At 58.6% G+C, this 24,122-nt stretch overlaps 8 protein-coding genes across 8 annotated transcripts; 1 reads left to right on the forward strand and 7 right to left on the reverse strand.

The window, feature by feature from the left end:
- Window positions 1–405: 405 nt before the first annotated feature.
- On the reverse strand, window positions 406–2,214 carry BKCO1_1210001 (carbon catabolite repression protein; the record flags this gene model as incomplete). Its single annotated transcript, XM_020270777.1, has 4 exons — window positions 406–1,386; window positions 1,455–1,785; window positions 1,851–1,994; window positions 2,054–2,214. 4 exons carry the CDS (start codon window positions 2,212–2,214, stop codon window positions 406–408), a joined length of 1,617 nt encoding a protein of 538 aa, XP_020124936.1.
- Window positions 2,215–2,989: 775 nt separating this feature from the next.
- On the reverse strand, window positions 2,990–4,921 carry BKCO1_1210002 (uncharacterized protein; the record flags this gene model as incomplete). Its single annotated transcript, XM_020270778.1, has 1 exon — window positions 2,990–4,921. One exon carries the CDS (start codon window positions 4,919–4,921, stop codon window positions 2,990–2,992), a length of 1,932 nt encoding a protein of 643 aa, XP_020124938.1.
- A 1,018-nt stretch (window positions 4,922–5,939) lies between these two features.
- BKCO1_1210003 (rna polymerase ii-associated protein) lies at window positions 5,940–7,264 on the reverse strand (the record flags this gene model as incomplete). Its single annotated transcript, XM_020270779.1, has 2 exons — window positions 5,940–6,605; window positions 6,659–7,264. 2 exons carry the CDS (start codon window positions 7,262–7,264, stop codon window positions 5,940–5,942), a joined length of 1,272 nt encoding a protein of 423 aa, XP_020124937.1.
- Window positions 7,265–7,581: 317 nt separating this feature from the next.
- BKCO1_1210004 (holo-acyl-carrier-protein synthase) lies at window positions 7,582–8,665 on the reverse strand (the record flags this gene model as incomplete). The annotated part of the gene is made up of 2 exons (XM_020270780.1): window positions 7,582–8,323; window positions 8,376–8,665. The coding sequence occupies 2 exons, from the start codon at window positions 8,663–8,665 to the stop codon at window positions 7,582–7,584; spliced, it is 1,032 nt and encodes a 343-aa protein (XP_020124933.1).
- Window positions 8,666–9,109: 444 nt separating this feature from the next.
- On the forward strand, window positions 9,110–10,501 carry BKCO1_1210005 (glycoside hydrolase family 43 protein; the record flags this gene model as incomplete). The annotated part of the gene is made up of 4 exons (XM_020270781.1): window positions 9,110–9,196; window positions 9,293–9,375; window positions 9,515–9,638; window positions 9,689–10,501. 4 exons carry the CDS (start codon window positions 9,110–9,112, stop codon window positions 10,499–10,501), a joined length of 1,107 nt encoding a protein of 368 aa, XP_020124932.1.
- Window positions 10,502–10,920: 419 nt separating this feature from the next.
- BKCO1_1210006 (gpi ethanolamine phosphate transferase 1) lies at window positions 10,921–14,321 on the reverse strand (the record flags this gene model as incomplete). The annotated part of the gene is made up of 5 exons (XM_020270782.1): window positions 10,921–11,852; window positions 11,903–12,153; window positions 12,208–12,395; window positions 12,455–14,025; window positions 14,153–14,321. 5 exons carry the CDS (start codon window positions 14,319–14,321, stop codon window positions 10,921–10,923), a joined length of 3,111 nt encoding a protein of 1,036 aa, XP_020124935.1.
- Window positions 14,322–14,693: 372 nt separating this feature from the next.
- BKCO1_1210007 (coatomer beta subunit) lies at window positions 14,694–17,743 on the reverse strand (the record flags this gene model as incomplete). Its single annotated transcript, XM_020270783.1, has 8 exons — window positions 14,694–15,753; window positions 15,816–15,979; window positions 16,031–16,949; window positions 17,002–17,132; window positions 17,190–17,411; window positions 17,462–17,493; window positions 17,546–17,567; window positions 17,618–17,743. 8 exons carry the CDS (start codon window positions 17,741–17,743, stop codon window positions 14,694–14,696), a joined length of 2,676 nt encoding a protein of 891 aa, XP_020124934.1.
- Window positions 17,744–18,918: 1,175 nt separating this feature from the next.
- On the reverse strand, window positions 18,919–23,190 carry BKCO1_1210008 (basic proline-rich protein; the record flags this gene model as incomplete). The annotated part of the gene is made up of 1 exon (XM_020270784.1): window positions 18,919–23,190. The coding sequence occupies one exon, from the start codon at window positions 23,188–23,190 to the stop codon at window positions 18,919–18,921; it is 4,272 nt and encodes a 1,423-aa protein (XP_020124931.1).
- Window positions 23,191–24,122: the final 932 nt, after the last annotated feature.

Here is a 24,122-nt window from a genome sequence, read left to right on the forward strand (position 1 = left end):
GGCATAGGTAGATCAGCGTTGCCCTGATGCTCTGCGTTGCATCGGCCGATTGTGGGCAGAATGCGCCGAGTGAATGATCTCACTACCCCTCCTTCCAGATTGGGAATTGCTAACGTGCCCCCCCAAATTGTTCATGTGGGCCCCCTTCCCTCCCCGTCCGCCCAAATAGCCGGCATAACCGTGGTGCTGTAAGACAGTTTCGCTTATATCGAATATAACAATTATATTACTACTACGCCGGCAGTCCCCTCCAGATCTGGTGGTCAGTGGCAGTGGTGCTCTTCCAAGCCCACTCAGCCCCGCGTGTTCGTTTCAGCCATGAAGACAATGAGTCAAAGCTATCCTAGTATTAAACGATAATGGCCACGTACGTAAATGCTGGATGCCAGTCGGAAAGGCAGGCTACTAAGTAGCGCAACATGGCACAGCCCTTACCGGATTTCGTTCACGCGGTATGTCATCTGCCCTCAGACCACGCGCATCCCAACAGAAATAGGCGTCGAACAGGTGCTCGCCATAGCTCGGCAAGCTCGTGACGACACCGCACTCGTCGACGATGTCGGTCTCGCAAGCGCTGCTGGTGTTGGAGATGACGCTGTCGCGCCGCTCGCAGACGGGCACGAACAGCTTCGGGAACAGATTTGCGCTTTCCGCCTGAACACGCACGGCGGCATCGTCAGCCCCAGAGCGGACATGGAAATTTACTATGGAAACAACCTCGTCGTACACACTTACCTCTTTCTGCGCAACCTTCTTCACGTCCCGGTCGTCGTCGTTGTCCTTGACACTTACCTTGGCCCGCAGCGTATACCGCACCCGGATCTTGTCGCCATCGTGCACGCTCTGTACCAGGGCGTATGGCGCCATGGGCAACGGTAGTGTTAAGTCGAAGCAAGTCGTCGGTGGAGGCGGCGTCGTACTACCAGCGCTGTTGGTGCTGTCTGCATCATTACCCCAACCGTCCTTTTCGTCGTCAACATTTCTTCTCCTCGGCTCGCCCGCACAATCTACCTCTACTGCGGTAGCTCTCGCCGCCGCTCCCACCGTTGCGTCCTTCGTCAACAGCTCACTCCCAGCTATCGACCTACTCACTTCAGCCACGCACCGTATGCACTTGGTCCCGCGATGAGGCTCGCCGTGCTTGTCGGTCACGACGAGGTGGACGGTTTGCAGCAACTCGAGGCTGAGGGTGATGGTGCGGTGGTGGCGGTTCGATGATATTGATGATGAGCTGTCGGGAATATTGGTGGTAGGGAAGGGTGTTAGCGCGAAAGAGGTTTCGAGGACGCCGCCGCCATTGTCGGTAGGCTGATAGGGTTGGGCTAGAGTGACGGTGGCGTCGAGCTCACTGGCGGGAAGGGTGATGTGCGCGATTTGTTGGGTAATCTGTGGGACAAAGGAAAGGCGTGAGTAGTGGATTGAGGGACATTTTGCAACAGCGCCTCGTCACTTACATCTGGGGCGAATTCGAGCTCGTCGATGAAGAAAGAAGGGGATTTGATTAGACGCAGCGGCTCGCTGGTGCAGAGCTTCCGAGTGAAGACGCCGCTGCCGATGGTGATGTCGGCGCAGATGGAGTAGCGGATGTACGTGTCGAGCGGAAGCCAGGGTATGGAATCCGGAAGCGAGGACGGGAGAGTGAAGGTAAACGGCCAGATGTAGCGGCCCGGCGCTACCTTTTTGGCCTGATCGGTGCCCTTGAGAAAGATGTAAAGAAGTCGGTCTTGCGAGAAGATGACATCCTTCTGCCTCACGGTTTGCGATTGCAGCGTGTTCGTCAACCAGCTGTCACGTTGCGGTCAGCAATGCTTGCCTGCCGGCCCGGGACGCGTGAGATGGCTGCTTCTTACTGCACTTTGCGGACTCCATGCAGTGCGACCTTCACAGACTTGATGGCGGTTGGGGTCTGAGTGCAGAAAACGACTTCGCCGTGGACAAGCAGCTTCTGGCCGTCTCGATGCTGGCGACGGAAGACGACGTCGTGGGTGTCGAGACTGAAGGAATAAGGCGCAGTTTAGCATCAGAACCTCGACGGCTCCGTGACATGGCCTACCTCAATTTGAGACACTTGTCAGGGCCGGCGGATGGCATGCTTTTCTTCGGGTGGCGAATGCCGTTTTTGTCTTTGGTCGCGGTAGCTCGGCGAAAGCGGCGGAGAGCGCGCAACACTTCGTGGAGGGAAGCGAGGGCGGTCGCGGGCTTTTGTATGGCCATGGCCGCGGCTGAGGTTACCTTTCGAGACAGTGCGTCACGCACAGCTCTCGTGTGGTGTCACTCGACATTGACAAACGGGTGGGTTTTGGAATGAGGGGAAGCATCCCGGGCTGGATGTTGTGCTGACTAGCGCAGCCGGCCCGCTTCCCGCTTCGGGCACCACTCAGCACCTTCCCCTCCTAAATGCTGAAGTCGGCAACGACGTGTGTGCACCTGGCCTATCATGTCTCCGGGGCCCGCCGTCAGCTTCCAAACAAAGTAATCACGAGTCAGATGGAACACGGCTTCGGCGCATCGTCGCAGATGTGAGTCCGAGCCAAGACGGTAACGGGCTCCCGCATGCAAACACGGCCATCGACAGCCATCTCGACGAGTCGCCGGGTACCAGCTGGGTGAGTTGGCGCGCACATCGCCTTCCCCATTCCGTTAGCAAAGCCTATGGAGCCAGCAATCTATCCGCCCCGTCGAGTCTCTACCATCGAACGATGATCCGGCCACCGAGTATAAGGAAGAGGAAACAGATGCATAATAGCAACGCTTGCTACTTCCGCTAAAGGCAACGAACCGCAGCGCTCCATCAGAGACGGCCCGTCTCTGTTGCTGACATAGCGTGACGTCTGTACGTCCGTAAAATGTGGTTCGTTCTATCGCTGCTGCCAAGATGACCCAAAGAGGAAGTACTCCCAGCCGCTACCTTTGGACAACAATATGCTTTCTATGAATTTCGCTATGAATGCTATGCCCCAGAATCCATCGCCTTCGCCGTCAAGCGCCCTCAGCCACCCCACCCACCGCCCCTTACGCACCCGCCCACCATTGCAATCACCCTATACATCAACCAAAACGGCCACATCACCGCTACCAATCCTTTCCACACCGCGCCCAGCATGTGCCACCCCGCCATGACCGCCCATAAAAATGCCAATCCTTGCACCACCCTCACCACCGTATGCTTCGACAACCGCACCGCAATCAGGGGTGCATCCTCCTCCTTCGTCGGTGCCGCCATTTCCACCCTTCCTTTTGGCGTTTCTGCCAGCCTTGCCGCGCCTTGCGCCGCCTTCTGAGCCATTGTGTCTGTTGTTGCGTGCTTGCTTGGGCTGCAATGATAAGCATGCTGCGCGCGCAGCGCGGCGAGCGCGCCGGCCCGTCGGCTGGCCAATGAGGCGCCGTTGACGGCGGCGACAGTCGTGGCCGGCTTGTTGGCGGCTTTGCTGGCGGTATTGGCGGCTGATTTGATGGCCACCGTGGGAGCTGCTGGCGGCGCACGTACGCGTACTGACGATGGCTTGGGTGTAGATGTAGGTGGAGGCGCAGGTGCTGCGGCAGGCGTCGTCATGGGGATACTCTTCTCCGCTGTCGGAGGCTTCGCGGCGCCAATCTTCGACGTCGGGAATGGCTTGGTGAGCTTCTTACGTATTGATTTGGCGGTAGCAGGTTTCGGCTCCTTCGCAGGAGACGGGATTGTAGCTGTCGGCGTGGACTTCTTGATCTTCTCAGAAGAATCTTCTGCTCGTGACGGAAGGCTCTGGGTTGAGGTTTTGATTTGCTGTGCCTCGTTGGCGGTCCCGCTTGAGGTTGCGGTTTGGGTGCCAGCTGTTGCTGTCGGGGAACTGTCACTATTTGTTTGCCGTGGTTTCCCTGTCGTGATGACAAGCCGTTGTACCCCAGTGCCGTTCAGTCGTGTCTGCGCCCGTACCGAGGGAGTCTCGAACGATGGCTGGATTGGGTGTCGTTTGAACGCGCCTGCGACAGTGGCACGCGTCTGCGTGGCGCGATGGTGCGTGTCGGGCGCGCGCTCTGGCGGCGGTGGATTCAGTGCTGGGGCGACAGGAATGGGCGCAATCAAAGGTGCAGCCGGTACACTAATTGAGGAATGGGGAGGGGTGTCCAGAGGAGGCCGGGACGAAGCGATCCACTCTCCATGGTGATAAGGGCGACCGGCCTCATACCTGTGTGGTGGGGGCGGCGGTGGAGGTTGGTAGTCGACGTCAATCGGCGACCTCACAATGTCATCGGGCCCATGAGGGGCGAGATGGGGCATTGCCGTATATTCAGCGGCAACCGGCTTCCGTGGTATTGAGCATACTCTTCGTGGCATTGCAGTGTTGGCTGCTCTTTCCCATGGGTGCCGTGGGCCGAGCACCCTTTCTCTCGACTGCGCGCAGAAAGCCTCTCGCGGATCATATGAGGTATATGATCGTTGTCGCGCCGGTGTTGGCACCTGACTTCGGCTTTTTGGTTGCGAGTGCATTATTCGAGGACCAACAGGGGCGAAGCGCTGAGAGTGGGCGGGAGGCGTATCACCCGGCGTGAGAGGCCCGGCAGGCAATTCGAAGGCCCGGCGATTTTCTTCTGTGACCCACGCCGAGAAGGCATCGGTTCCGGCACTCGTCACCGTCTTGATTGGAGGCGTGATTGTCAAAGCGCCCGGCATTCGCAAATGATCTGGGTCAAAAGCCGCATAATGATCCGAGGGCGGCTGGGACTGGAGTGGCTGCGTTAGAGTGTCGAGAGCGTCAGGTGGCTCCTCGTCCTCGACCGTGACTTTGGGAGGTCTAGGAGGCGGAGGAGGCTGCTCCCGTTCGGGAGGAGTTGGCGGCAGCTCTTTCCTGAAGAGGCACCAGCGAAGCAACCCCTCCTTTTGCTGCTGGAACTGCTGGGTATTGAGTGTGATGTTGGCGGTTTCGTCAGGGCCCGGGCTCATCTTGCCCGTGTGAGGATTGGGATTTTGCACGACAAGGAAGTCGTCCGTGTCGCGAATGCGCAGCCAGGGCTTTCTGTGAGTAGGGTGCTCGAATTCTACCTTTTCGGATCCCGACGACGAAGACAATGAACAGCAGTCGTTGTCGTTCCAGCGGGCGTTGGCTTCGGGGCTCGAGCGGTGTAAGAGTTTCTGGCGCGCCCTGCGGCGGAAGCTTCTGCTGCGTCGTGGCCGAGGATCATGCTTGCTGCTGCTGTGTGGCTGGCTGCTTGGGAATGCGCCAAACCGTGAGGAATGTGCTCCCCACGTCATCATCTACTTCGCGCCTGAGAAGGCCACGGGAAAGACCGTATTTCTCTCTATCCCCCCTCTCTCTCAAAAAAAAAAAAAAAAGATTGGAAAGACTCTCTGCTGTGTAACGACTGAGCATAGTAGAGATGGGTTACTGTTGTTGAGCTTTATAAGAGAGGCGACGTGGAGCCGGCACTGGGCAATTTGGTAACCGTGGTTGTATCATCGCACTTCTGTTCACCCCCGCCCCCATCAAAGGAAGCGACAATCCGTCCTGGTTGCCGCATAGGATCGAGGCCCACATGGGTCCGGATGCAGGGCAGAGCCGCGAAGAGGACCGTTTCAACTTTGAGTGAATCCAACAGGACTGGTGGTAGCACTCCGACGGTTCAAGCTAAACCATGCTTGTCAGCGACCACTACAAAGACAGGCGGCCGCTGAACATCCGGGTGCGACCCACTCATCAGACGCTTTGTCTCCAGCATCTTCACGAAGCCCTGTCCGAGAACGTCCACACCGTCTTGGGTCGTCCACGTAGCGGACCCGGTTCACGTTAGTTGAATCACGTTGTCGCATGCGCTCGATACGAAGCCTCGAGGCTCCATCTTATCCAACCAATCCCCACGATCCAGCTTTTGATCTTTTGTCTCTGCCTCATTACCATGAGAACACCGTTCCCTGACCAACGCCTGACGCCGCTGCTGTGCCCTTTCCACCCATTGTATCCCGTCTACCTTCCTACCGGAGGCCCATCTTTTGTCCAGCCCTTGGCCCTCATGCTGAGCTCAATGGCATTCCAAATCTTCTCCACCTCCTCGCGATCTCTCCACCGGCCCACTGCGCCCTGCTGCGGCGTCCACTTGTCAATCTGCGCCGTCATGACGCTACGCCCCCATCCCTTGACTGCCTCGGGCACCGTCTCGCCCCGCCAGCCGACATAAACACCCAGAGCGTGGCTGAAGAGTTCTGCGGGCTGTGTCCATTTGTATGATTTGAACTGCCACGTCTGCCCGGTGGTGAAGACGGCAACAACGCGCTGCCAGTAGTCGGGCTTGAACTGATCGGGCGTATCGACGAGGATGAAGCGCATTGGGCGATTGGGATCAATGCCAGGAAGTGAACGGGTAAGGTGGAGCAGGTTAGGACCGGCACCGGCCGAATCCGCTGGGCCGTAGATTCCACCGTCAAGGAAAGACTTGACGTTGGACATGCGCAGGAGCGACGAGGCGGACGGCGACAGGAGAATGATGGGCTCCGGGCGACGGCCGGGCTTCTTGAGATTCGAGACGAGCGCCGGGTTGCTGACACTGTTGAGGGGATTGGGCACAGCGGCTGCGCCCGAGTGCTTGCCGTGACCGAGGAGAGAAGCAGCGTGCTTGCGCACATGAGAGAAATCCTGGCAGCATGTCAGCAACCACTGAATGCAGTATCAAACGCTACTAGACTCACCGTGGGCTTGATGCCGCGTAACACGCTATTCCTGTCTCCCATGCGCCTTTCGCCATTGTAGATTTCCAGGAGGCGCGGGTCGGGCTGGGACTTGCCCGGCTTGGGGGCACCGCTGGGCACGGTCGATATACCGCCTGTGGTGCCGGCGGCGATGTTGGCAGAGCTTGCGGCGGCCGAGGTGTCGGACGGCAGCGGCTTGATGTTCTCGCTCTCCTCGGAGCCACCCTCGAGCCATGTGATGAGGTCAAGCTTCTCGGCGAAGACCAGGTTCTTGACGGACCCCCCTGCGTTGCCCGGGAGCTTCAACTCATCGTTCAAGCGGCCCACGGAGGTGATGTACTCGGGGACGGCAGCATCCTTCTTCAGCCATGTAAAGTACACGCTGCGCAGATCGACGGGCTGGCCCTCGGCGACAAAGCGCGTCGGAGTGTTCAGCGGGATGGCGCGGTGCTGGCCATCCTCGTGGTTGAACTGGAGGAAAGCTGCCTTTGCGAGATCCTGCTCGACATCTTGGGTATGCGATGCGTCGGGCGTCTTTGTGGGGATCGGGGGGGTGTTGGCGGCGATGGCGTTGCGGAGGTTGAGCAGGGGGTCGCTCTCGGCCATTGTTGCGGTAGGCGGTGGCGATGGCACGCGGAAGGGTGGAGGCGCGGGCGGGAGGTGGTGTAGGATGCGGCCGTGGTGGAGCTCGACGTGAAGGTCGACGCGCACAAGATCGCCCGAGCTTGCACCGTTGGCTGCCTGAGTCGGGCCTCTCACCCAGAACAACAGACGCGTATTATTTCTCAACCTCACAGCGAAAGAGCTACCTTCTCCTACATCATATGTACTATACATAGGTCCACGACGAGAGTGCATACAGAATAGCTTCACTGTAGGCCCGCCTTGTTTTTCTGAGCCACAATAGCCGTCTGATTTTGGCCTCAGGTTCCTCTTTTCCTTCGTTTGCTCTTGGCACTCCCAGTCCGCATGATATACCTGTATACTGCAGAGGGGTCAGACATGGAATCAGGCGCAGGCGCAGGCGCAGGCGCAGGCCCGCTCTTGCGGGTTTCGTCGGCGGATACGGCGGCCGAGTCCTCGGTATCAATGCTGCGCAATAACACTTGGAGCGCATCACTGTACATTCGGATTGTCACGAGCCTCTGCTTGACTTGGTTTCGCAACGTCGCAGCCTTGAACTTGGCGCTGGCTTCCCGCTTGCCTCGCTTCCAGAAATACGTGTCGTGGTGCTTCAACAACTTCCGGGTAGGCTCGTCAATCTGGGCGTTGAGAATGCGAATGTTTGCCAATGCCACTTGATATTGTCTCAGGACGTCCAAGAGCCGTGAACGGGACTCAGCCTGCACAACAGCCAAGCACACGGCAGTGGCATAATCGCCGTCGTGGGAGATGCTCAGCTTTGCCACCTGGCCATTGCACTGCTCCAAGGCCGGGTCGGTATCCGGATGACTTGCCCAGTCGGCCGGAGCATCAATCTCAGCACGGACAGGGAGGCTGAAGCCGTAGCTTTGGTTCAGGCAGAGGCGTTGGACATGGGTCAATTCCGGCGATTTGTCCAAGATGATGGCGTACGGATGGCTGCCCTGGCTGGCAACCAAGACGTCTCTTAGAAGGAGGCGTCGCGGATGGACGGCTTTGATGACAGCCTCCTTGGCAGCAAATCTAAGGACCACTCAACCGGACGGCTCCAGACGGCTGTGCACGAGCTTCTTACCGGCCAGCGAGATAGCAGACGGCCCTGGCGCCAAGGGCAGCGTCATGCTCGGCGCCTGGCTTCTGCAACACGCCGGCGAAGCGTGCATCGAATAGCAAGATCTCGTGAAAGGAGAAAACACGTGCCAAGAACGAATGCAGGCGCGGCAAGGCGGAGTTGGCGGCGTCGGCGGCGTCGGCGGTTGGAGGGGGCCTGCGAAGCGTGGCTCGCTGCAAGAGCGACTGGACGCGCCGGATGCTGCAGATATCAGTGCCCACGCCGAGAGGAAACGGGAATGGGCGGGGTGGCATGGTTGACTGGAGCTCTCCAGGCACGCAGCTCCGGCGGCAGCGTAGATTTTCCGGCGGACGACGCGGGCGACGCGGGACGGGAACGGTGGCCGCCAGCCCGTCTCCCGCTCTTACTCATCGCAGCTAACCCAAGAGGGATTCAATGGCACATGGCATGCATGGCATGCACGGCCTGACGCATTCACACTTTCAGCTTCGCGAGTCCAGCGCGAGTCCAGCGCGAGGCCACGTCGCCCTGCCACTGCCCCGCTGCGGGCCGCCGTGACTGGCTGCGCCCCCCGGACGCCGCCCATGTTTCAAGGCGCGGCCATGACGCAACCGCCATCTGATGCGCGCTAGCAGCGACGCAGCTGCAACCAACGCGGGGCATTCCCAGTATTTGTGCAACCCGCATCGCCGTCCCTCTCTCGCATCCTTCCTCCACACTCGAGCCAACCCAGCACCATGGCCTACAACAACTCTGTCATCACCTGCACCCCCCACGCCACCCCGGACCCCTTCGTCACCTACAAGAATGACAAGTTCTACTTGGTGAGCGCTGCCCCCGCGCTGCCCCCGCGCTGCCCCCGCGCTGCCCCCGCGCTGCCCCCGCCCCTCAACCCCGCCATCACTGACATCGCTCTCCAGACCTTCACCGCCGGCGACCGCATCGAGGTGTGGTGCTCCGACAACGTCCTCAGCTTCCACAATGCCTCCAAGCATGTCATCTGGTAGGTGGGCATTTCCTTGTTTCCTCTTCTTTCCTGCATCACGTGAATCCACTCAACGATTCCTCCTTCTCCTTGCTTTGCTCTGAGCGTGCGGCCTGCACGTTTGTTTTCCGCTCTTTCCCATGCTAATGCCCACCAGGAAGCCTCCGCCCGGCACCGAGTATTCCGGTGGCATCTGGGCCCCCGAAATCCACGTCATCGATGGTCGCTGGTACGCCTATGTAGCCTGCGAAAACCCCAAGGAGGGCAACAAGTCTCACCGCGTACGCACCATTGCCGCCCTCGGATTCCTGCCTGGCTGACGTCTATGCAGATGTACGTTATCGGCGGTCCGCCCGGCCATGAGGACCCGTGCACCGGACACTGGGAGTTCCTTGGTCGCCTCCGGGGTGTCCCTGAGGACCAATGGGCCATTGACGGCACCGTCATCCACCTCAATGGCCAGAACTACTTCGTCTACAGCGGCTGGCCGCTTGGCGAGCACGACTCGGACAAGACGCAAGAACTGTTCATTGTCCACCTGCGCAGCCCCACCGAAGCCGACGGCGGCCGCCCGCCGACCAAGATCTCGCACCCCGACTTCCCGTGGGAGCGCAGCGGCCCGTCCGGCATCAACGAGGGCCCGCAGTGGCTCGCCTCGCCCGACGGCTCCTGGGTCGGCATCGCCTACAGCTGCGCCGGCTCCTGGACCAAGGATTACAAGATGAACACGATCCGGTACGCGGGCGGCGACCCGCTCGACCCGCGCTCGTGGCACAAGAGCGACAAGCCGCTGATCTCCACCCCGGACGGCGCAACCGGCCCCTACGGCCCCGGCCATGGCAACTTCATCCCCATCGCCAACAACGAGATCCTTGCCGTCTTCCACGCCACTGACAACCCGACCGACGGGTGGGGCAACCGCAAGGGCCGTTGCCAGCGCGTCAACTGGACCCACCACGGCCCGGACATGGGCCACTGCGTCGGTCCGCTGTGCGGAAACGTCGACGACTTCATGGCTGGCAAGCACGTCCAAGCTTCGGGCGGCGGTCAGGGCGGCAGCGGCGGCGGCAGCATGGAAGACAAGGTTACCGGCTTCTTGCACAAGGCCAAGGACAAGGTCGAGCAGAAGCTGAGGGAATTGTAAGATGTGAAGAAGCAGCAGCAGCAGCAGTGAAGGAAAAAACAAAATTACGGGATCAATGCTCTGCGAAAATGATTGTATGCGAAGACATATGTACGATTGAGCTTTTTGTGAAAGATCCGCTACGAATGTTATCGAAGTAGCGAGCTATTAGAAATGGAATAAGAAATAAAAGAAAGCAAGCTTCATGAGATTGAAATCTTAAATCATGTCATAATTGGAGCAGCGCGTGAGATTCGAAGCATATCCATTCCGATATTTATATAGGACGCTTGAATCGATGCAGTGAGTACGGTCAATCGAGAAGAGAAAAGAAATCATCAAAGTCGGAAACAAATAGCTATATCATGACCCCTTATCACACCAGTCTTTTGCCTCCCTCCCCTCTTTCCACGCCCACCATAGTCTCCCCCAAGTCTTCCTCACGCCCCGCCATTGACCGCCGCCGCCGTCTCGACGACGCCACCATTGCTGCTGTTGTTCTCACCACCGACCTTCCCGGCCACCCCATTCGCCGCCCCGACGACCTTGTCCCTCGCCTCGACGGCCAAGCGCCTCGCGTCCCCGACGCCGTCAAACTCGACGCCGCTGACGAGCACCTCGCTGACGCCCTCGAGCGCGGCGACGAAGACGCACAGGCCGCTCGCGATGCAAAAGTGCGAGATGCTGGTGCCGATGTCGAGCCACGACCCTTCGTCGCGCACCATCCAGAAGAAGGAGACGGTCATGGCGTCGCCGACGGCCATGACGACCATGAAGAGGGCCGACGGCGCGACGCCGAGGCGGCGGTTGAGGATGCCGAGGTTGGCCGAGAGCGCGGCGAAGGGGACGAGGATCTTGAACAGGAGGAGGGCCCCTTGCGAAAAGGGGTCGAAGACGGGAATGAGCCGGCTCACGGCGTCGAGCGAGAAGGACGAGATGGACGCGATGTTGCCCGTGCTGAAGAAGGCGGACTGCAGCAGGAAGAGGAAGAAGAGGGCGATGCGCACGTCCGATAGCGCCAGCGACCGGTAGTTGCCCGAAGACACGTCGGTGGGAAGCGTCTGCGCGGCGCCGGGCGCGGGCTTGAGGGGGCTGGGCTCCTTGGTGGCGGAGGAGGCGGGTTGTTGTGGTCGTTGTTTTGATGGTGCTGGGACCTTGTCTCCTGTAGCGAGACCAGCATGTTGAGAGATGCGGTGTTCCAGACGCACCCAGGTAACCAGGGTCATGCAGAAGGCGAAGTAGAAGAGCCCTTCGTACGAGATGGTAAGGATGATGAAGATGGGCGAAAAGCTTAGGAAAATGACCACTAGACGGTGTATGTAGTGGTTGTTCGGCGCTAGACCGTGGAGGAATGGCACCATTAGGGATGCAACTATAAGGCGTTAGTCAGAGTTTATCGTCAAATATATCTGCTTCACTTACCTAGTACCACCCAGCCCACGACTTGGGTGCCGAGAGGCAAGCCCTCCTTGGCTTGCAAAGAGGCGACGCTTGATTTCGTGACAAGCATTGCGAGAGCGATCAGGCCGACTTGGGTTCCTAGTATCGTCCGGGATAGGCCATCGGCTTTCTCGGATGCAAGGCCCTTCGTGGCGGTGGATTGCGCGATAATGCTCTTCTCAAAGAACAGGTACAGCGCACCAACAGTAAACATAAGAACACCACCGATGAGACTGCATGTGAGTGGTCAGTAGGAGTACTCTGTCGTGAAACAGCGTGATACTCACATAAGATTTATGTCCTCAACTTTCACGGCGTCCAGCAACGTGAAAACACTCATCATGCTACAAGACAGCCACCAAGTCGCAACTACCAGGAAGTTCTGTCTGATGAAGTGCATGCCGTAGAAAACAGGCCAAATAGTAGCCAGAAGATAGCAGATGGTGAAAACTTCCCTGTGGAAGTAACTTTGGACCTGCGTGGTAGGCGTTAGTAGATTCCACGCACGAAGAGGGATACCTTTTCGAGACTTACGATGGCTTCCAGCAATCCAAAAGACGCCACGAACTTGACCACCAGACCGATCTTGTCCTTTGGCGTCCTGATATGCTCGAAGAGCACATCCTTACCCTTCTTCAAGGCTGCTCTGCGCGCGTATACCTCTTCCCAAAACATGACGGGGAAGAATGCGTACGCATAATACGTCAAAGCCGACTTCTGCGCAATCAAAACTGAAAACAAGGCAACACCAACGGACGAGAAAACGACCGTCGAAACAGTCGAGCGCGATGTCTCCGTTGTACTGTGCAAGACGTGCAAATCAATGACCGTCGTAATGGCAAACGCGATCCAGCCCAGATATCCCAGCGTGACGAGAGCACGAAGGAACAACCAGTCGTACGTCTGAAGATACCTGATAGCCTCGAGGCCCAACTTGATCAGTTCCGCGCATTGCTGAATGGCGTCTTCGGCATGGCCACCGTCGATCAGCTCCCTGATCCTGGCCATACGGGACGCAACCGATTTCTCATCGCTGTCCCTGAAGGCGGGAAAGGGTCTGTAGCGTAGCTCGGTCGACTTCTTCTGCTCCTCCTTCACATGGTACATTTCGAGGATCTCCTTTGCATTGACCAGCAAGGCTTCGGCCTTCGTAGTGGCATCGGCTTTGATGTACGCCAGCGGCAGTTCGCCAACCGAATTGACCGGGAAGGCAATGCCGACCAGGTAGGCCATGAGCGTCGCGACGTCTGCTTGCGCTACGTCGTTTCTCTGGATCTGGTCCAAGTTCCAATCCGAGGAGAAGCCATCTTCATGGCCCGCAGCAATGCCATCCGCAACCTTTACCGGAGGTGCAACGCCCGATCCCCAGGCAATCAGCGGCGTCCGCGTGTTGTCAGGATGGCCGTCTCCGTGACTGCCCCAGTCGCTCATTCCATGATCGGCGGTAAAAACGAATGCTGTCTTCCCATCTCCGTAGAAATCTTCAATCAGCTGCGTGATCTCCTTGACGCCCTGATCCACAACCTTGATGTTGTGCAGGTACTCCTTGGAATACGGCCTGTACCCATGGCCCGTGGTGTCGAGGCCCAGAAGGTGCAAGAAGAAGACGTTCTGCTCCTGCTTCAGCTCCGCAGCCAGCGTCTTGTTCGTCTTTGCATCGCGAAAGAGGGCCTTGACCCGATCAAACACCCAAGTGTCCAACAGCGTGGCGTCCGACGTAAAGTCCTCGGCCTCGGCGCCGTACATGTCGGTATCCACGCGGCCGGGCACGGCGCCCTGCTCGAACATGGGCAGGATGTCCGGACTGCCCCAGCTCCACGTGTGTCGGCTTCGGTTGAAGACGCTGTCGAAGTTGACCGGATTCAGCTTCCACCCCGTCGTCACTGCCGACACGTCCTCGTACAGGCCCGCGATCAGCGCGACATGTCCCGGCCGCGACTCGGTGGGCACGCGCGTATGGGAGACGCCAAAGGTACCGTGTGACAGGACGCGCGAGCGGAGAAAGGGCGCGAGCGGCCGCAGCTCCTGGGCCTCGGGGGCATTGGGGTTGGCGGGCGAGGGGTCCTTGAAGTATTGGAACGCCTTGTCGGCGCGGAGTCCGTCGCCTGCAGGCCAGACAGCAGTCAGCACACAACCCACGAGGCTCCGGATACGTTGCACGCCCGGCTTAGGGGCGGTCAGCGAGCTCCGGCCGACGGTAGACGGAGCAGAGCGGCGCGTGGAGACGCTCACCAACGAACAGGACCAATCGCTTGGCAGGGGCTTCTCTAGCCTCGAGGCGGTACTCGCGCATGCCACTGACAATGGGGCTAATGAAGTAGATGTCGAAGATGGAGTATATGTAGACCAGGTGGAACACCACGGCGACGGCTAGGAAGCCGGCGCGGCCGAGTCTCGCCATGGCTGCGCAAAATGAGCGGCGCGTCTCTCCGTCGGCGGAGGAGACTGCTGGAGAAATTGGGCCGGAAAGGAGGGTGGATGAGCAGTCGTTCGGGACGACGCGCGGTGTTTTCACGGGGAGCGTGTACCTGCATGGACAATTGTACCCGGACCGCCAAGCCCAACGTCACCCCGGCACGCTAGGCGACGATCGTCCGCACCAGGAGGCGGTCAGCACTCAGCAGCGTCTCATTGGCACCCACACTACTACTGACCAGGTCTATCGACTCATGCTTGGATTTGGCCGCCCTCTGATTAGCTGCATATACACATCCTCGTGCGTGTTGAATAAACGCCTTTTGTATCCCCATCATCCTCGTCGTCCAGCCGTGCCCTACGCTGCCTCTTCCGCCTCCTCCGCCTCCTCCGCCTCCTCCGCCTCCTCCGCCTCCTCCGCAGCCTCTGCTGCCTCCGCCGGGCTGTCGACCTCGACCTCGTCGGCTGCATTCTCCACCGCAACCTCGCCCGCCTCTTCCTCTTCCTCCTCGACGTCGACGAGCTTGACCGAGCCGCCCTCCTTCTCGAGCTTGAGCCACTCGTCCCACTCAGGGAACATGTCGGCGTCGCCCTCGTCGTCTGCGCTGGGCGGCTGGCCCAGCAGCCGTGCACTCTTAGCCTTGTTCTCCTTCTCCAACCCCTGCTTCCACTCCCTGACGAGGCCGGGAGCGCGGCTTGGCTTGTAAGTCTGCGCAAAGAGCACCGCTTCCGACGTGCGACCCGTTTTGGTAAGCAGATCGATGCAGCCATCCACATCGCCCACCTGCCACAGGCAGGAGAAGGCAATGTTGTGTGCGCTCGACTCCTGCGCTAGCTCTGCAAGCTTGCGGAGGCCACCAGCATTCGAGCTCGACGAGTGGAGAAGGAGGAGGGAGCCCAGGTCCTTTGCGTGTGTGAAACACTCTTCAGCAAGCTTCAGGTCCCATGCAGTAAGTGCTGCGTCGCCGACCGTCTTCCACTTGTGCTCCACGTCGACCTCCTTGGCGAGCTCAAGCGCAACATCCAGTTTCCCGAGGCTCAGCGAGAGATCGAAACGATGCTCAGGATCCGTCGCCACGTCGAGCGCCTCCTCCTTGAAGCCTTGGCCCTCGAGGAATCGGGCAATCTTGTTCTTTTGGTCCTGAGGAATGTCATCGAGCATCTCAGTCGCCGTCTCGAGCTCTCCTCTCAACACAAGCGTCTGGTACTCAATCACCGAGAGGGAGAGGGCGTACGACATGACTCCGACGTCCTTGTCGCAAATGTAAACGCGGCCATCGCGGGGAAGATAGCCGAGCACGTAGATGGGGGTATCGAAGTGAGAAATGGTGTAAGTCTGATCACCAACGAGGTAGTTCAGCCTGTTTGTGCTGTTGGTGTAGACGAAGCAGTCGCCGACCCACTGGCCGGTCCGGACACTATGAAACATGTCAGTCCAACCTCTGCCATGGCGAAAGCTGGGCAATAATCCTCAACTCACCTCTCATTGACGTCTGTGATGACCTCGAAGGCAGCTTCAACACCATCCTCGTCAACTTCGCCTGCCTGAAGGGCGGCAACGTAGTTTTCTCTCGAGAAACGGAGGACGTAGTAGGTATCATCGCAGGCAAGAGCGACGAGCTCGCCGTTTTCAGACCAGTACACCTATTCTTCTCAGTTTTGGCTTGCACGGGGTATTCCGGGTACTGGACTCACGTTTCGGGGCTCAACTTCGATTCTCCTAACCAGCTGGCCCGACTCCCAGTCGAAAAAGCCGATTCCGCCTTGGCCCTTGACACCGAGAAGGGTACCGCCACTCAGGCCGTCCGCTTGGAACCCAACGTTCAAGCCGCCACTGCCCTTCTCCTTAAAATTACGGAATATCTTCACGCTGGTGCCCGACTCGCGGATAGCGTAGTCTTTGTCGTTCTCCTTGGACGCCCAAGCAAAGTCCAATGCCGAACCGAAAGCTTGGTTGCGCAGGGCCAGCGCAGTGTAGATGATGTATTCACCGTCACCACAGACCGCGACGAAACGGCCATTGGGAGAGTGCATCAGCGATTGCGGGTAGATCTCCGTAGAACCCAGATCCTTCGAAGGGATGGTCAGACGGTCCCCATCCTTCAAGCTCTTGTCACCACCCTTGATCACGGCGGTGAGAATTTCGGAGTGCTTCGCCCAGATAACCTTTCCAGAGGCATCCATGCTAACAGCGGGCTCTTCACGACCCATTTTAACGACGACAGCACCGTCGTCGAAACCCACGGCGACTCCTTGCTTTCCACGCTGATAGCTCACACACCATGCGCGCTCCAAGCCATAACTGAGTGACTGCTCGAGGCGGTAGGTGTTGGCATGCCATATCTTGACAGTGCCATCTTCCGAGCCGGAGATGATAACGGGCAATTCAGGGTGGTAAATGGCGAATGAGACGTTGCTGGTGTGGCCTTCCAGAGTAGCGATCTGCGCCTTGGTTGTGTAATCCCAGACCTTCACGGTCCTGTCGTCGGATGTAGTCAGGAGGTAGGGCTTGTCGGATTGAGGGTAGTAATCGACATGGTTGACACCCTTAGTTTCGTGCGCCTCGAGGGTGAAGTTAGGAGTCGGAGACCCCAAGCTCCAGATCTTGACCGTTCTGTGACTCGGTCAATAAAGGCATGTCGCCACGTCCGCAAAGCATCCCGTACCTATCAAGACAAGCAGACGCGAAAGTGTTAGTGTCCTTGGGGTTGATAGCGAGGCCCATGACATAGTGGGCATGGCCCTCGAAGACCTGGACACATTTCCAGCCGCGCTCCCAATCCCACAACTTGATGGTCTGCCTGATCGTTAGCTACGCTACACGCCGCACACCTGAACCATCCCATGTACGCACCATGTCATCGGAAGCCGTGAGAACGAAGGGCTGCGTCGGGTGGACACATATCGCGCGAATGTAGTCGGGGTGCGCCTCGAAGCTGGTGATCTTCTCGGAGGTATTGTAGTTGTAGACACGAAGCTGGAAGTCGTCGGAACCGCAGACTATCCAGTTCTTGCGGGCAATGAAGCGGCCGGCACGAACGGGCACGTCAGTGAGCTCGAAGGTCTTGACAATTGCCTGCGGAGTTTGTTAGTCTTGCACACAGTAGCCCGAGTTGGCATTCTTACCTGCGTCTCATAGGACCAGATGTGACAATGGCCTGGCTACGTAAGCTCTTCTGTCTCTTCCGCAATCGCGCCGCAGCAACATACCGCTGTACAGAGTGGTAAGAACCTGCTTGAGTCAGAGATGCGCTCCGGAGAGTAGAGGTGGAATCAACGTACCCATGGCTCCGTAGGGTGGAAATCGATTCCCTTCACACGCTCGCTCCGGGCAAAGAGCTGCCTCTGCGAAGCGAAAGTTGGGTTAGCTAGGTTCGCAAGCGGTGGGAAGTTGCCGCGCGCAGCCATGATGGCGGTTGAAGCTCCAGAGCATGGGCTGCTGCGCACTGCCGGTGCTAAGGCCTCGTACCTTCACGTCGAGCCGCATCTTGTTGTCTCAGGGTGTGTCGTGGTACGCAAGGGGAGCGGGATTGGGAGACGTGGCTTATGAGCAGCCAGTCGAACGAGAATTGCGTTGCGCAACGTGACGCCCGGTATCACCGCTGCGGAATTGTTCGAGGGGGAGGAGCGCAAAGGGTCGGGTGGCGGTCGAGAGTGGTGTCGCGGGCTCGCGCTGGACAGGTGGATGGTTGCGGCCGGGCTGCCCTCCAGGGTGTCGTCGGAGTTGATCTCGGCCGCCAAGATTTCAGCTCCCTCGCCCGTTGCGCCCGCCGCAGTTTAGTAGTTGCCGCGCGCCTGCTCTTTCGTGTCCTTTTCTCCCCGCGAGAGCAGTCCCATTCGACGCAACTGCGTGGTCTCTGCTCGCCAATCGTCTGGTCTCCGCTGCACATGCACAGGCTGGACGATCCTCTGGGCTAGATGGACTGCGTGACGCGTGACGGCGGTCTGTTCCGCTCATGCATCGCGTTCTTTGCCGGCGGTGGAATCTACTCCCCGCGTCATCGCCTTCTCGTGCGTCGAAAAAGTGTCTCACGAATGCCGCCGAATCCATCGAACCCTTTTTATGCGTCGCGTGGACAAACTTCTCATTCATCACTACATTTATTGAAAGTTCTGGAACTATGTACTCGACAGCCAACCTCCCCAGGCGCTGTCACACCAACAGCCATGGCAACATACACATGCGCCAGGCTGTCTGTAGTCTTATTCCTACCGTATCGAAAGGAATCAGAAATAGTCTAGCTTCTCGACAGAAGGCATAGACAGGTATCTAAGAAGCGAAGGAAAATGTGATCAATAATGTGGTAATAAGCTTGCGCTAGATGACAAACTGGAAATGCAGGCGGGTGTAGAGAATAGGAGATAAGACCGAGGGCCTGAGAGCAGTGACCTGTGCAAGGTGCATGGAGACGATCGTCGCTGGGCGGTGGAGCCCGCTACTCGTCTGCTGCCGGACGGAAAGAATGGTAAAGTGATCTGGCCAGCTGCCCGCGAGACCGTGCTTTTAGAATATGATACAGCGAACATGACCTCATGTAGTAAACATTAGGCCGTCAAAGATGGTCTAAGGTCGCGCTTGGCCCTCAGTTCCATCCCAGGGAGTTTTCGGCCATGACTGGCGCCGAAATCTGCGCGGTTCTGGCGCTACGGCCGTTGCTGCTGCCACTGCCACGGCTGCCGTGGCTGTCACGGCCACCGCGGGCTCCAGACATCCAAGGACCAGCGCCCGTCGAGCCGTGACCGTTCGAGCCGGTGCTGGGAACGGAGCTGGAGCGCTGGTGGCTAGCTCTCTTCTTCTTGTACCTGCGAGCAACAAGCATCATGGCCGCACCATAGACAGCGACACCGCCAATGGCAGCAAACGCGATACCAACAGCGCTGCCCTTGACGCCCGAGCCCGAGCTGGAGCCATCGCCCATGGGATCGCCACTGCTGGCGTCCCCAGAAGAGCTCGACGACGAGCCGCTGCCAGTCGAGGAGCCGGACGAGCCATCGTCAGGCATGTCACTAGCGACGATCGGGAACGTGGGATCGACAAAGCTCGTCAGGAAGTTGATCGTCGATCCAACACTCTCGTCATCGTTGTTGTAGAAGACCGAGTTGGAGTTCAGCAGATCCAGATGGAGCGTGTCGACCAGGTCACTCGGGACGTACATCAGCGCCAACGTAGAGATATAACCCAGCTTCTCGGTAGTGTTGTACGAGGTCAAAGTGACCATCTCAACCTTGTCGTGATCGATGCCAAGTCCATCGGCCACAGCGATCGGCATATAGGTCGTGAGTTGCCAGCCGGTGGTGTCAGCATGGCCGACGACGAAGGGCCAGTTGAAGCCGCGCTTGAAGCCAATCTGGATCTTAGTGGAGTTGGTGGGTGCAGAAGGCATGCCTCCCGGAGGAGCGATGAACTTGGGGTACGTGGTAGCAGAGGCAGTAGCCGAAGAGCTAGACGACGTGCCAGTGGTTGAGGGATCGAAGACGATGCTGGTTGCCACAACATAAGTGGTCGCCGAGTCGGTCCCGGTGGGACGGATCGAGAAGATAGGAGTGGTCGACGTGGTAGAGAGAGTCGAAGACGCAATCTCGATCGTGGAGCTAGTGCTGAGAGTGGGAACAACAACAATGGCCGAGGACGAACTCGAGCTGAAGGTGGAGCTGGTCTGGACAGAAGACTCGGTCGTCTCCGACACAACGGGAGTGGTCGAGGACGCGGCAGTCGACGGAGTCGAGGCGGGAGTGGTAAGGACAGGCGTCTCGGTCGAGCTGGATCCAGGCGTGTTCGAGCTCGACGACGCGGTGGGCAGCGGCGTGGACGGGGTAGTTGAGACTGCAGAAGAGTCACTTGGAGTTGCGGATGTAGCCACGGGAGTCGACGCGGAGCTGGGAGTACCAGTCAACGACGAAAGTGCCGAAGTCAAATCAATAGTGGTCGGGGTGCTGAGCGGGATGATCGGCGTAGTCGGAATCGAAATGAGTGGCGTCGAGCCGAGGAGCGACGACAGAATCGATTCAACACCCGTGAGCGAGGACGACGCGGCGGGAGTAATAGGGCTTGAGGCACTCGTCGGGGTCGGGGTGGCGACCGAACCGCTCCCAGTCAAGGGAATGCTAGCGAGCGGAGTCAGAACCGAAGACAGATCACTGCCAACGCTGGAGACGAGGCTGGTCGCGTCCGAGATGAGAGAGCCAAGGTCGCTCGTAAGCGGCAGAGAAATCAGCTCGCTGGCGCTGGTGGGCGCCGGAGTGATGCCAGGAGTCAAGACACTGGTGGCCGATCCGGTCTCATCAGAGGTTGCAGTGGGAGTAGCACCGCTGATGGAAGAAGTAATCGGCGGAAGATCAGTGCCGGTGCCAGCAAACAAGGAACTGCTGCCAATGAGCGGCGTCAAGACAGACTCAACCGGCGTGGCGACAGAGCTAAGAACAGACTCAACGGGGGTCAAGACAGACTCGACAGGCGTGACAACGGAGCTCACAAGAGACTCCACGGGGGTCAGGATAGACTCAACAGGCGTGACGACGGAGCTGACGAGCGACTCCACGGGGGTCAAGATCGATTCAACAGGCGTGGCGACGGAGCTGACGAGCGACTCCACGGGGGTCAAGATCGATTCAACAGGCGTGGCGACGGAGCTGACGAGCGACTCCACGGGGGTCAAGATCGATTCAACAGGCGTGGCAACGGAGCTGACGAGAGATTCCACCGGGGTCAAGATCGATTCAACAGGCGTGGCAACGGAGCTGACGAGAGATTCCACCGGGGTCAAGATAGACTCAACAGGCGTGACAACGGAGCTCACGAGAGATTCCACCGGGGTCAAGATAGACTCAACAGGCGTGACAACGGAGCTCACGAGGGACTCGATCGGGGTGACCACAGGGGTAACGATGGAGCCCACGGCAGAAGTAACGCCAGACACAACACCGCCAAGCAAGCCCCCAGAGGAGCTCTCAGTCGACGACGGGGCATCAGTCGTGCTGCTGCTGCTGTCAATGATCGTCGAAAGACCGACGATGATGCCAGTTCCGGTCGAGGACGCAGGAATGGGAGTGGCGGGGCTCGCGATGCCGCTGGTAGGCGTGACAACAGGGACCGAGACCCCACCAGTGCCAGCCGCAGAAGTCTCGACAGGCACAGGCTCCGAGCCACTAGTGGGCTGAACGGACGAGTCGCCAGTCTCAGTAGCGCTGGCAGATTGCTCAGTGGCAGTCGTCGGGTTGAGGACAGGGCTCAAGATGCCTCCAGTGCCCAGGGCGCTGGTGACAGGGCTCAAGATTCCACTTGATCCAAGAGCGCTGCTCAAGGGAGACAGGACCGGGCCGAGAAGACCATCAGTAGTGGAAGAAGCGCTCGAATCAGTGGGGGTGGCCTGCGCATCAGTACCGCTGGAGCTGGTGGGCTGAACAATCGGGATTGAAACACCACCAGTGCCGGTACCGGCAGCACTGGACTCAGCAGCTGGGGTGGTGGCCACTGAAGAAGCAGACTCGTCAGTCGAAAGTGCTGTCGTCGGCGTCAAGATAGGGCTGACAACACCACCGGTACCGGTAGCGCTGGACTCAGCGACGGGGGTGGTGGCAGCCGCTGAAGAAGCAGACTCATCACTGGAAGCTGCCGTAGTCGGCGTCAAGATAGGGCTGAGTACACCACCGGTGCCGAGAAGGCTAGTCACAGGGGACACAACGGGATCAAGAAGGCCGGTGCTGGAGGAAGCCTCGTCGCTGATAGCCGAGCTGGTGGGCTGAACAATCGGGATCGAAACGCCACCAGTACCAGTTCCTGCGGCGCTCGAAGCGGCCGGGGTCGACGCGGTGGAGCTCGTCTCAGAAGCAACAGCCTCTGAAGTTTCCGACTCAGTGCTGCTGCTGGTGGGTTGAATAACCGGACTTGAGACGCCACCGGTGCCAACATAAGTGGATACGGGAGTCTCAACCGATGAAACTTCGGCAGTTGTCTCTGCGTCGCTGGTCGTCGGCTGAATAACAGGGCTCGACACACCACCAGTTCCGACGTAGCTGGACACCGGAGTCTCAACGGGCGTGAGCTCAGTTGTCGATTCCGTGCTGGTGGTGGTCGGCTGGATGACAGGGCTCGAGACACCGCCAGTTCCAACATAAGACGGCTCGGGGGTGGAAGTCTGCACGGCCGAGGACTCAACGGCGGTGGAAGTAGTGGTGGACTCAATAACGGTCTCCTCGACTGCGGCAGTAGTTGAAGGTGTGACGACAGGAAGGGTAACACCGCCGGTCCCAACGAAAGATGATGCGGCGGGAGTAGTTTGAGCCTCCTCGGGGGTGCTTGACAGAATAGTCGTGGTAACGGGCGAGGAAACTTCGGTAATGGTGGACTCGGAAATGATGGTCGAAGTGCCCGACGGACTTTCGCTCACAGAAGTGGAATTGACCGTGTAGGCAGTGGTTGATGACTCTGCTGCGGGCTGCGGGGTGTTGAAAAAGCTACTGAAATCCGAATCGCTCTTCGAAAAGCTTTCGAGGAAGGAGGAGAAATCGCTAGATGATTCTTCTCTAGAGGTCAAAGTCGAAGTATCGCTAGCGGGAGGCGTAGAGATTCCCGGAGTCGAGGCGAGGACATCTGGAGTCGAGGCGAGAGCCTCGGGAGTGGAAACGAAAGCCGCCGGAGTTGGTGTAGAGTAATCCGGAGTCGAGATAATGCTCTCCGTAGACACAGCAGCTACAGTGGAGTTGCTTATTTGCCTTTTCACATGGCGAGGGAAGTAATACTTCGGCTTTTGTGGCGCGGCGGTCCGTCTTGCTTGTGCCGGTGCAGCTTCGGCGGTTGCCCCCTGAAGAGACAAAAGGGCCATGCAAGCCGCCCAGGTGACGGTGGAAGTCTTCATCCTGTATTATTTCCTCAATCGTCCGAATCCAACGTGGATGACAGTGGGTGCTAAGGTAAATTCGAAGGCTATTCGACGTTAGATGTGTCCCCAAAATCCGGTGCCAGGGCCAGCGTACTGTCAGGATGTTCGTGAAAACGAGTGTACTTGACGAATCAAGGATAAGGAGTGTGACTGTAACGGTGATTAGTCCCGTTTCGCGAAAATGAGGTCTCTTTTTCCAAAGTTGGACGGGTTTCAAAAACACGGAGCCTTACCGGACTGGAACTCAGTCGCGGAGCGCAAGAGTAAAAGCAAAGATGGCTGTAAGGTCGGCGAGTAAATTCACAGCCCTCAGCATACCATTCTGCAAATACCTAGTGACTGCGTAGCTTCGAATGAGAGGACGCGAAATCGGTAGTCGCGGGATGGTGCGGAGACAAGCGCGCGCTCGCTGGACGAAGTTTTCCAACAATTCTTGCTCGGTGTCTTTGTCCTGCTCTCTAGCATACGACAATGGCGAAGTGATGGGTGGCGTCCACTCGATCAAACGGCGGGCGAGATCCACGTGCTCAAGACCCTCTCTCAAACAAAGAAACCCAAATTAAAACCACGAATTACAGCTCCCAGGCTCTAGATTAACCAGCGGAAATGACGGGCTGGGCAATCTCTTTGTCCAGCAGGCCAGGAGTGGTAGGGAGGGAAATCCAGTGGCACAAGTCGGGTCGGCAGTCAAAGATTGGAGGCGCAAACGTCCGAAGGCGGTCGAGAGGCGGTATTAGAAAGCGGCCAGAATAGTTGCGAGAATCGAAGTAGCAAAAACGAGCGGTGGTGATTCGCTGGGGAATCGAGGCGTGACGATGAAGGAGCGTGAGTGGAGCCCTGTGCGAGACGGCGAGTCGGTCGGGACGAGGTCTGCGACGGCGGCGAGCACACACTGGAAGCTGGAGCTC

The sequence above is a fragment of the Diplodia corticola genome (assembly GCF_001883845.1).
Source record: "Diplodia corticola strain CBS 112549 chromosome Unknown scaffold121, whole genome shotgun sequence".
Lineage (NCBI taxonomy): Eukaryota > Fungi > Ascomycota > Dothideomycetes > Botryosphaeriales > Botryosphaeriaceae > Diplodia > Diplodia corticola.